At 42.0% G+C, this 12,729-nt stretch overlaps 1 protein-coding gene across 5 annotated transcripts in view; it reads right to left on the bottom strand.

Moving 5' to 3' along the window:
* Window positions 1-12,729, bottom strand: part of METTL25 (methyltransferase like 25) — a 134,211-nt gene that overhangs the window by 71,092 nt on the left and 50,390 nt on the right. For all 5 annotated transcript variants that reach the window (XM_050935471.1, XM_050935480.1, XM_050935484.1 and 2 more), the window contains 2 exons: window positions 11,256-11,897; window positions 6,297-6,441 (listed from right to left, as the gene is read on the bottom strand). In XM_050935471.1, coding sequence (XP_050791428.1) covers window positions 6,297-6,441; window positions 11,256-11,897 — 787 coding nt within the window. The remainder of the gene's footprint in view (window positions 1-6,296; window positions 6,442-11,255; window positions 11,898-12,729) is intronic.

Genomic DNA, 12,729 nt, shown 5'->3' with positions numbered 1-12,729 from the left:
GTCCTACTTCTTGTTCAGCCAATCACTAAGACAAACAAGTTTGTTTACATTTACAGAAGATAATGCTGCCCTTTTCTTATTTACAATGTCACCAGAAGGTGAGAACAGGCATTTGCATGACATTTTTATAGATGACACTGCAAGGTATTTGTGTGCCAGAAATGCTAAACATTCATATAGCCCTTCATGCTTCAGCCACCATTCCAGAGGACATGCTTCCATGCTGATGACACTCATAATGTGTTAATCTACCTTGTGTTGGTGGCATCTGACTCAGATGATGAAAATGAGCATGCATCAGTCCACTTTGCTTTGAATTTTTATCAAGCAGAACCTGTCATTAGCAGGGATGCATGTCTTCTGGAATGGTGGTTGACGCATAAAGGGACATATGAATCTTTAGCGCATCTGGCACACAAATATTTTTCGATGCTGGCTACAACAGTGCCATGCAAATGTCTGTTCTCACTTTCAGGTGACACTATCTCCTGCAAATTGTAACCAAACTTGTTTGTCTGAGTGATTGGCTGAAGTACGACTGAGAGGACTTGCAGGTTTCAAAGTTTTACATTGTTTTATTTTTCAATGCAATTATTTTTTGTACACAATTCTATATTTGTAAGTTCAGCTTTCATGATAAAGGGATTGCACTACAGTACTTGTATTACGTGAATTGAAATATACTATTTCTTTTGCTTTTTACAATGCAAATATTTGTAATAAAAATAAAGTGAGCACTGTACACTTTGTATTCTGTGTTATAATTGAAATCAATATATTTGAAAATGTAGAAAATATCCAAAAATATTTAAATAAATGGTATTATATTAACAGCATGCTTAAGCACGATTAACTTTTTTAATCGCACGACAGCCTTAATTATTTTATTTTTGAATGCAGTTTTTTTGTACATAATTCTACATTTGTAAGTTCAACTTTCATGATAAAGAGAGATTGCACTACAGTACTTGTAGTAGGTTAATTGAAATACACCATATATACTCATTCATAAGCTGATTTTTTTTAGTAAAAAGGAGAAGCATCAGAGAAGGGAGTCAGCTTATGAACAGGTATAGAGAGGGAGAGGTGGGACACAGCCCCTCATCCCCCCCAACAGAGGAGGAAAGGAGAGGCAGCACAGCTACCAGAGCCAGAAGGGAAGAGGAGGGGCCTGAGTCTCTCCTCTTCTGGCCACACTGCTGTCCCCGCAGTCTCCGAAACAGCTGCAGCTCCAGGGCTGGCAGGCTGTGGCCATGCCACCTGGCCCAGCCCGCCGGAGCACTCTGTGGCCGTGCCGCCTGGCCAAACCCGCTGGAGCAAGCTGTGGCTGCGCTGCCCGGGCTGGCCCGCTGGAGCACTCTGTGGCCGCACTGCCTGGCCTGGCCTGCTGTGGCCACGCTGCCTGGCCTGGCCCCCTGGAGCGCACTGTGGCCACGCTGCCTGGCCTGGCCCACAGGAGCAGGCTGCAGCTGTGCCACCCAGCCTGACAGAGCAGCTCTGGCCAGGCCATAGACATCCTTCCCTGGCCCATCCCAGCTAAGGTGGGAAGGGATGGGGAGAGTGTCGGGGTCCCGGGCTAAGGGTGGTCACAGGGGTTACTCTCCTGACCCCCAGCTTCGCCCCCCCCAAAAAATTTCCCCACCAGTTGCTGTCCTGGCCCATCAGGGTAAGCAGCTGGCAGGCCAGGGCACTTTGTTTACTTAGGTTTACTTCCATGCCTGCAGATGCTTGAGGTAAACAAACCGTCTTGGCCCACCAGCGGCTTATCCTGATGGCCCAGGAGTCAAAGTTTGCTGACCTGTGAATTACAGAGTTGGCTTATGAATGGGTCATAAAAATTTGCTGTTTTTACTTATCCATCTTGAGGGTGTCAGCTTATAAACAAACTGGCTTATGATCAAGTATATACAGTACTATTTCTTTTGTATTTTACAGTGCAAATGCTTGTAATAAAAATAAAGTGAGCATTGTATACTTTGTGTTCTGTGTTGTAATTGAAATGAATATATTTCAAAATGTAGAAAACATCCAAAAATATTTAAATGGTATTTTATACGATTAATTGCGATTAATTTTTTTAATTGCTTGACAGTTCTAGTTTTCAATAACCACTCATAAAATATAGTGTCTAGGTGGTGACATAAGGGTTGGAATGCCTAAGGAGACTGAATTTTTGACTTTTTAACCAATATGGTGAGACAAAAGTTTACTTCTGTTACTGGCTTGGTACATCTAGTGATACAATAACCACCAGTTTGTGGTGAGGCTGCCCTATTTCTAAGCCATTTATCCGGAATCTGTATTCTCAGCTGTGACCCACTGAGGCAATGTGACATACTCTGGATTTAATTTTTCTTTTTTTTAAATCTTGTTAATGGACTGCCATTCCCCTTTAGAAAAAAGCTTTTGGACAAATTATTTAAATTACAATTTGGCCTGCTTGAGAGGCAGTGCCAAACTGCATTGGCCCAGGGAGGGCAGTGGCAGGGATTACACTTTAGCCCTGGTGCAGAAGGGTAATGGCCTCTTGCAGGTACAGTCTACATCGCCTTGGCACACCTGGCCAGTTTCAGAGGCCAGTCCAGAGGCCAGTCATAGGGGTAGGGAAGACCCATGATCCCATTTACTCCACACTCCCTTTGAGACAATTTACTTTCCAGTGAGGCTCTGCATTCCCCAGAGAGCAAGGACTGCAACTGACCATAGCCCCTCCACTAGGCAAGAGAAAGTAACAACCTTACTTTTTTGTGGAAACCAGTTTTAGATGCTGTAATAAATATTTCTGCAGTAAAATTTTGAATTTGCTAATTTCCTGAGCATGCCTGGAATAGCTTCAGTGTGGTCTCCCAGGAAAAGAAAAATAGTGTTTTCCTTTTTCTTTTCATAAGGAGCTCTTCATTAGAGTAACTTACATCCTTCAAGCTGCAAGAAATAAAACTAGAAATTCTAATATATAATCTGGCTTCATTTCTACAACTAAAAAAAGAAAAGCTGCAAAAGAGCAACATCTCCTATCACTGTTCACCTGCATAACTTTATGTTTCAACTTACCGTAAATATCACACTTGTTCTTTTGATAGCAGTGATGGCTGTGTAGTATTAGGCCTGGTCTACACTGGGGCAAGGGATCGATCTAAGTTACGCAACTTCAGCTACATGAATAACGTAACTGAAGTCGACGTACTTAGATCTACTTACTGCAGTGTCTTCACTGTGGTAAGTCGACGGCTGACACTCTCCCGTCGACTCCGCCTGTGCCTCTCTCCCCGGTGGAGTATCGGAGTCGACGGGAGAGCGCATGGTGGTCGATTTATCGCATCTAGACTAGACCAGATAAATTGACCCCCGCTGGATCAATCACTGCCCTTGTCGATCCAGTGGGTAATGTAGACAAGGCCTTTGTTTCTTAAGTGTTTAAGGGTTGCTCTGGAAAAAGAAGTACACCTACAGAAAGGTCAGGATGTTTTGCTCTCTTTGCAACAGGTATTTAACATTTGGGGAAGCAAAACTTGGTATCAAGGCTTGTAAAATTCACCTAATGCCTACTAGCTTGAGGGCCAAGCCTAATTACTAGAGTAAAAATTGCTGTGCATCCTTATTTCTGTTTAGTATATATCTAAAAATATGGATAGATTTTGTAATATTTTCTTTCCCTTCCTGGCTTCACTTCGCTTTTTTGTTCTTTTATTTCCTGTAAGCAGGACCTCATGTAGAATAAGATTAGGAAGGAACTTACATTGATGCATCATAGATTCTTTTTAAATTGTTGTGTAATCACACTCAGGAATCTAAACTTTCATTACAAAAGTAATTCTAGTCCTTGTGGTTGTAAATGGAGGAACTGATGTATGCCTTAGTCCTTGGCTACACTGGCGCTTTACAGTGCTGCAACTTTCTTGCTCAGGAGTGTGAAAAAAACACCCCCCCCCCCCGAGTGCTGCAAGATAAAGCGCCAGTGTAAACAGTGCAGCAGCGCTGGGAGCGCGACTCCCAGTGCTGCAAGCTAATCCCCACGGGGAGGTGGAGTACATGCAGCACTGGCGCTGCGACCACACTCACACTTCAAAGCGCTGCGGCGGGAGCGCTCCCGCCGCAGCGCTTTGAAGTTTCGAGTGTAGCCAAGCCATCAGTCTGCAGAGAACCTGCAACAATAGCTGAGAGAGATGTAAACTATTCCATTAATTTTATTTTAACATGGTGTTAACATTCAAGCTTGATGACAATTTAAGTGTTAGCATTAACTACTTAAATACTAACTGGATCAGCAGTGATCATTTTCAGATGCAGTAGGAAACTCTAGGGTGAAGTACAGCAGGGCAGCTACTCTAGTTCTTGTCCCAGATTATTGGACTGGGAAAAGAGGAATTCATCTCTTTTCTCACTTTCACAGAAAGCATGTATGTTATATAACAAAGCTGCACTCCAAAGCTTTCCAGCTGCCTTATTTAAATGCAAAATCCAACAATTATTTGCTTACTGAGGCAAATACCCTTTTTTATTCATCAAAAAATTCGCACATACATTAATCTAATCCTTTGGCTAAATTGTTATCAATATCAGTTTTAGAGGCCTACACATTTATTTGTTATTATCCAGCACCATGTTATTTGCTGTGCTTTGTTGAATTTTTAAATTCACTTCAGTTTGTAATTGACTGTTTTATGTTTGACAGTAACAATGATTATACCACTACGAGAGTTGAATGGCAGACATTAAAAATAACCAGATTTTTTTGTAACAGTCCATCAGTTTCATGTACTACAGTATACACTGATAAAACTTGTGCAATTACAATCCTCAGCTTTTACTTCTTTGAAGGCTATACTTTACAACTAAAGATATCAACCTTTTCTCAGGAATGAAAAAAACTAATGCTTGAAGGAAAGTTTTTAATTTGGTGTGAAGACATCTTCAGACAACTTTCAGCTTTGTACTCCAGGAAAATCTGTTATACATGTACTGTTTTACAAACTATCCTGGCAATTGCCCAGAGTGCTACACTCTGATGGGCACTTTTTAAAGTGATTACTTAAACTCTGAGGGCCAAATTCTACTCTTAGTTATGCACGCACAACCAAAAGTAAATGGAAGTTGTGTGTGCACACAGCCCAAGGCAAAATCTGGCACAAAATATTTTAGAAGGATAAAAACATATTAACCAAAAGAATCCACATTTTATGAGTGAAGTAATGGAATAAAAACAGCTGTATTTTTAACCACATAAAAACCTTCTGCATTAATGTGCCTAATTTCAGGAAGAATATTGGAAATGCTGGCATAACGGGAAAGCTACAAGGCATACAGGAGTGAATGTCTCACAGAACATAATTAAAAACAGTTCTAAATAAACCACTGAAAAAGAACAGACACAAGCTGTGGTGCAAGTAGGGTGGTACGGTCCAGTATGCTGTACCAGTAAAATATTTATAGCCGGTACGGTGTACCGGAAAGACACAGGAGGAGCAGAACATGGGACCTACCACTACCAGCTCTTCCATGCAGCTGCATACCTGCATCTCCTGTCCAGGATCTGTACAGCAAACCTGCCGGAGGATAGGGCTGGAGATGGGGTTGGGGCAATACAGCTGCTCTGGAGGAGCTGCCAGCGTGGAGCCGTCCTGTAGTCCCATGTACTGCTCCTTTTGCCACTGCAGTTCCCAGGACAGCCCTGAACCACAGTGGTGAAAGGAGCAGAACCCCATGCCGGCAGCTCCTCCGGGATGGCTGTACTGCCCCAGGGCCCAGCCTCACCCTCTCCCCCAGCCCTGTCCTGTGGTGGGGCTGCTGTACTGACCCTGGACAGGACTCAGGAGATGTAGCTGCATGGAAGGGCTGGGGGCGGAGTTGGGAGCTGCTGGAATGGGGCTCAGTTGCCAGCATGTCTGGAAAAAAATATTCTCTGCTGTCAGAGGGAGCTGGTTTGAAACTCTTCTGCTGGCAATTCCCAAAGCAGGTGTGATTGTTAATTGGCTATTGTTCCAGAAGCAAGCCCTCCTCTTCTCTTAGCAGCCCACACAGCAGCTGTGCTGTGTCCACCCACTGAGAGTGCTCCCCTCCCAGGTAACATGGGATGGATCATGGATAAGGGAGAGAGAGAGCGTGGGGCCCCAGGCTGGGTCACGTGAGAGGTCCCGTGCAGAGGTCCCATGCCCTCCCCCCACCCCTTGAGCTGGTGCAACGTACCGGTAAGAAATTAATTCTATTTGCACCACTGGACACAAGGTAGCTATTAGCTTAAAGATAATTACATTCTCATCTTGCAGACTGTCAACCTGAGTTCAGCAGAATTCCTGTACCTTTTTGGTTTTCAAACTCTTCTGTCAACAGATGGTAGCAGCAGCCCACACTGCAGACTGCCTTGATTTCAGGTTTAGCAGTAAAGATTCGCAGTGTATTCGGAGCAAGATCCCCACATGTATGTAGTCCCACCATTATACAGTCCTAAAAATAAACAGCAACAAACAGATTTCTTTTCAACTAAAGAAAAGAAAAGAACAGTAAAAACAGATAACTATAAATAGTTAATTTGCTGTGAGATTTAATTATACAAGCTCATGGAGACTCCCAGTGTCCTGTTCTGGAAATTTATTGAAGAACACCACAAGCATTTCAGTGTCAACAAAGTGTGAGAACCTTTCCTATAAACAAATGCGAGGGGGGGGGGGTGGAAGTGTTCTCTGTATCTTTGTTGGAACTGGGAGGATACTCTAATTTTTCCTTAAAAGCAGCAAAAAAATCCTGTGGCACCTTATAGACTAACAGACGTTTTGGGGCATGAGCTTTCGTGGGTGAATACCCACTTCCTCAGATGCATGTAATGGAAATATCCAGGGGCAGGTATATATATGTGTGCTAGCAAGCAAGTTAGAGATAACGAGGTCAGTTCAATCAGGGAGGATGAGGCCCTGTTCTAGCAGTTGAGGTGTGAAAACCAAGAGAGGAGAAACTGGTTCTGTAATTGGCAAGCCATTCACAGTCTTTGTTCAATCCTGAGCTGATGGTGTCAAATTTGCAGATGAACTGAAGCTCAGCAGTTTCTCTTTGAAGTCTGGTCCTGAAGTTTTTTTGCTGCAGGATGGCCACCTTAAGGTCTGCTATAGTGTGGCCAGGGAGGTTGAAGTGCTCTCCTACAGGTTTTTGTATATTGCCATTCCTAATGTCTGATTTGTGTCCATTTATCCTTTTCCGTAGAGACTGTCCAGTTTGTCCGATGTACATAGCAGAGGGGCATTGCTGGCATATGATGGCGTATATTACATTGGTGGATGTGCAGGTGAATGAACCAGTGATGGTGTGGCTGATCTGGTTAGGTCCTGTGATGGTGTCGCTGGTGTAGATATGTGGGCAGAGTTGACATCGAGGTTTGTTGCATGGATTGGTTCCTGAGCTAGAGTTATTATGGTGTGGTGTGCAGTTACTGGTGAGAATATGTTTCAGGTTGGCAGGTTGCCTGTGGGCAAGGATTGGCCTGCCACCCAAGGCCTGTGAAAGCGTGGGATCATTGTCCAGGATGGGTTGTAGATCCTTGATGATGCGTTGGAGGGGTTTTAGCTGGGGGCTGTATGTGATGGCCAGTGGAGTCCTGTTGGTTTCTCTCTTGGGTTTGTCTTGCAGTAGGAGGCTTCTGGGTACACGTCTGGCTCTGTTGATCTGTTTCCTTATTTCCTCGTGTGGGTATTGTAGTTTTGAGAATGCTTGGTGGAGATTTTGTAGGTGTTGGTCTCTGTCTGAGGGGTCAGAGCAGATGCGGTTGTACCTCAGTGCGATCCATTGTCTACAGCCAAGCACTGAGGTACAACCGCATCTGCTCTGACCCCTCAGACAGAGACCAACACCTACAAAATCTCCACCAAGCATTCTCAAAACTACAATACCCACACGAGGAAATAAGGAAACAGATCAACAGAGCCAGACGTGTACCCAGAAGCCTCCTACTGCAAGACAAACCCAAGAGAGAAACCAACAGGACTCCACTGGCCATCACATACAGCCCCCAGCTAAAACCCCTCCAACGCATCATCAAGGATCTACAACCCATCCTGGACAATGATCCCACGCTTTCACAGGCCTTGGGTGGCAGGCCAATCCTTGCCCACAGGCAACCTGCCAACCTGAAACATATTCTCACCAGTAACTGCACACCACACCATAATAACTCTAGCTCAGGAACCAATCCATGCAACAAACCTCGATGTCAACTCTGCCCACATATCTACACCAGCGACACCATCACAGGACCTAACCAGATCAGCCACACCATCACTGGTTCATTCACCTGCACATCCACCAATGTAATATACGCCATCATATGCCAGCAATGCCCCTCTGCTATGTACATCGGACAAACTGGACAGTCTCTACGGAAAAGGATAAATGGACACAAATCAGACATTAGGAATGGCAATATACAAAAACCTGTAGGAGAGCACTTCAACCTCCCTGGCCACACTATAGCAGACCTTAAGGTGGCCATCCTGCAGCAAAAAAACTTCAGGACCAGACTTCAAAGAGAAACTGCTGAGCTTCAGTTCATCTGCAAATTTGACACCATCAGCTCAGGATTGAACAAAGACTGTGAATGGCTTGCCAATTACAGAACCAGTTTCTCCTCTCTTGGTTTTCACACCTCAACTGCTAGAACAGGGCCTCATCCTCCCTGATTGAACTGACCTCGTTATCTCTAACTTGCTTGCTAGCACACATATATATACCTGCCCCTGGATATTTCCATTACATGCATCTGAGGAAGTGGGTATTCACCCACGAAAGCTCATGCCCCAAAACGTCTGTTAGTCTATAAGGTGCCACAGGATTTTTTTGCTGCTTTTACAGATCCAGACTAACACGGCTACCCTCTGATAATTTTTCCTTATTATCCATTCCTTTCCTTGGCAAGGAGAAAGCAGAAGCCCAGGACCATTAACTGAACATGAGCCACTTCTGTGGCAGTGCAGAGACCTACCACCAAATGACCAGCCATTCTTTTGACCTTTTTTTTTTTTTTAACTTCAAAATTTTCTACCTTAACTTCCATGACCAAATGTACCCACAACACTTCTGTTACATTTCAATACTTCAACAGTATTGGCAGTAGTTTCCACCTGTGACTGAAAATAAATGCTGCTTGCGACTCCTGTTTCTGCATCTGTTTTGTTTGCTCTGTCTCTACAGTATCTCTCCCTTCTAAAGAGCCCAAGCCAGAGTCCCTGAAGTCAACAGGAGTTTTGTCGATGACTTCAATGGAAGCATGATCAGAGCCTTAGTTATGGACAGTATACTCTTCCTGTATCTCTCCATTTCCTGTAATCATTTTCTTCACTCTTTCTCCTTTTGTTCCATTCTTTTATTTCTCCATCCCAGTTATCCTTTGTCAAACTTCTCACCATGATACTTCTCTCATTCCTTCATCCACTATACTGTCCATCATTCCTTTTCTCCTCTCTTTCACCCTCACTTCTCTCCTGGCTATCCTTCTGCTCCATTCCAATTCTCTCTGGAATTTTCAGCCTTGTAAGAATTAAGTGCCATCTGTACAATCCTATTCTCTTAGCTGACCCTATAGTGAGGTCAGCACTCTGCAGTACTTCCTCCCTTAATAGTAATGTGAAAGAGCCTTAGAAGGGCTATGGGGCCTAGTAAGGGATAGAAATCCATGCCCCGGCAAGAACAGCACTAAATCTGCTGGCTGGAAAAGTTAAACAAATTCTTCCAAAAGAAAGGTGGTGGAAGATGGACACCAGATGTAAGAGACCTAAAAACCAAATTAAATATGAAGATTCTGTTAAAACAGTCCAAAAGCCAAATTTTGTTCTGAGCTATACTGTTGTGATCTACCTACTTCAATTCCACTTTTGTAAACCCCATTATTGGTGTAACTGAAAGCAGATTCCAATCCCTTGACTTATACAGTGGATCTATCCAATAGAATTCATTAATTCAGCATTAGCTCTGGGCTACACACAAATATATATTCAAACCCTGATACTGTTTCAGCGATTCAATTTAATTTTAAAGTTTTGCCAAATAAATCAATCAACACTGCAGTTTTTCTCCAAACATTCTCAGTGTTTAGGAATATAGGCACTCCTCACACTTACGACACAACTGGTTCCTGAAAATTGTGTCTTAACTCGAAAATGTTGTAACTTGAATTTCCCATAGGAACAATGTCGGCTCAAGCATTGTAAAGTTGAAACTGATGTTGTATAGTCGAAACACGATGACAATTTATAAACACTGTAAGTGCCATTCGTCATAACTCGAACATCATAAAGTCGAAGACTGCTTGTACTGCAAAATCAGTTGATTGTTTTAAAACAAATGTGTTAACCATTTGTAATGAAGTTTTAAAAAGCTTTTAATGGTACAATTTATCACATATCCTGCCAGGCAGTACTGTTTACTATTTGTAGCAACCATAATATGACTTTGCTTCTAAAAACAGAAGTAGGGGCCTCATCTCTGTTCACCTCCATCTTTTGTATTCATTTACATAAGTGCAAAGAGAGCATCCAGTGGAAGCACAACACAATCATTCTTACTTGGTAGCATTTTCTTTGTGCTCACTTTGTACCAGTGTAAATGATTTCATGAGGTACAGGGAAACTGAGATCAGGTCTCAGTTGTTTAGTCGATTATTAAACTGTCATTATCTTTAAGTCCAAAAATCCAAATTGAAAAAAATGATGCTTATAAATAAAATTATTTGGTAATTCCTTAAGAGGGGTTATTGTGGTGTACCATATAAAGTATTTCATATCTAAAGTTCAATTTCAGGTTACGTAAATTTTAATTACTAAATAAAAATTTCACAAAAGTTGTTTTTAATGCAAAGTATATTCTTCTGAATAACTTGTATATATAAATCACTCTCCTTGTAATTAAATGTGTTATATCTAACTAGAATAGTTAGGTTACAGGATAGTTGATGAATATCACTGCAAAGTCGCTGTTAACTTTGTTTTAAGTGGTAATTTCAGCCACTTCTTAAGCTCTAAGAAGTGCTTAATTCACCTAGCCAAAAGTAGTCCAGCACATCTTCTAAAATAGGAAAAAATATGCATCAGTAAGAAACAGTTGTGCAAAGTGGGTGTGAAGTGTTACCGAGTCAAAATTCTCCAGTCACACTACTGGTAGCATTCTACACCCACTTTGCAATCACTTTGCACGGGTGAAAATGTGTACACAAGGTGCAAAAGCAATGGAGAATCAGACACTGGTATTTCAAAAATAACAATGCTAATAAATGAAATAACCTCCAGATCTGTAATGATATCACGGAGTTCTGTTTCTGCAGTGATGTATGAGGTCAATGGCAAATAAATGTTTGAGTCATTTGACTTGCTTGCTTTGGCCTTGATGGAAGCCATTTTTCTTTGCTCTTTTTCCTCTTCACAGAGCTTCAAGTTATATTTAGATGAAGAAACAGCTTCTACAGCATCAGCAGGTAGAATGTTTAGAAGAGAAAAAGCATTTTCAGACATTTTGTTCCCATCAGACTGTGTCTGAGCCATCAAATGAGTTTCAGTTTGTTTGCTGGTTTTCAACATAGCAGAGTCTATGAAAGCACCAGTAATTTCCAAAGGAACTGAATCTGAGCTAGCCATCTGGTCCTGACTTAAAAGACTGTTGTTAGTACTTAAAAGCTTTTCATTGATATTTGCTCTACATTTCACTTCATCTTGCACTGCCCTATCCTTTGGCTCTTCCAACACTTGGCCTCTGACATTTGCTTTTGCCCGACTTTGATAAGCTCTCCAATGTTTCTTCAATTTCCTGTTCCTTTCATTAGCTCCATAAGTGTTGGTGTTTGAGGAATCAATTCCATAAACCTTTAGATTATATTGCATGGATAAAAAGGAGCTTAGGTAGCCTTTTCCAGAGCCAAGGTCAATCACCTAGAGTAAAGATAACAGAATGAATTAAAAATAGCATGTACCATATTAATGAACAACAAATAAAACATGTTTCAAACACATGCTAATAATAAACATTTCCCTAAGAAAAGAAGTACAGGGTCCATAATTTACTTAACTCTTATTCTGCTCAGCTTCTGGTTTTAAAATACAAATATGTTAAAACTGGTTTAGTTCTACCACAGAAACACAGTCAGTGAAATAGTCATGAATTTCAGCCTCCTGACCTTTCTAAGTCTTTTAATGTACTTTTGTGCACAATTTCATTTTGTTTTAAAAAACAGTAAAATAAAAAATTAATGGGCCATATTCTCAAGTGTAGCCACTTTGAGCCACTGCTGGCAGACGTGGGAAGCCAAATCTGTGTAACCAACTCAAGGAAGATCACTCCAAGGTAAGGGTGATCTTGCATTGACATATTCCAGATGTCTTAGATAAGAGCTCACATGCCATACACCTTTCCTGATATCCGTTGATGAGAAGAGAGTGCATGGTTGGAACACTTAGGTTTTCAGCTTCTTGTGACTATAAGATAGTTCCAACCCAGGGGTGAGCTAACATAATGCAGTGAAGCAGTGCACATAATAGCAGCAGGAACAGGACAGAAAGTAAGAACTTTATACCAACTTTGCACAGTCCCATGTTTTGCACTATGTGAATTTTAATTGCACATAAGGACCCAGCCCAATGCTTGGTAAGATTTCGGAGTAAGTAACAGAGAGCCACTTCTCAACAGAATGGAGACTGTCAAAAAATTTCCTCTGATCCAGTATCTGCTAAGAATTATATGGACAAAACCTTGTGTGTTAGGTAT

The sequence above is a fragment of the Gopherus flavomarginatus genome, chromosome 1 (genome assembly GCF_025201925.1).
Source record: "Gopherus flavomarginatus isolate rGopFla2 chromosome 1, rGopFla2.mat.asm, whole genome shotgun sequence".
NCBI classification, from domain to species: Eukaryota; Metazoa; Chordata; order Testudines; family Testudinidae; genus Gopherus; species Gopherus flavomarginatus.
Note: the sequence above shows the minus strand (reverse complement) of the source record. Positions and strands in the feature narration are given on the sequence as shown.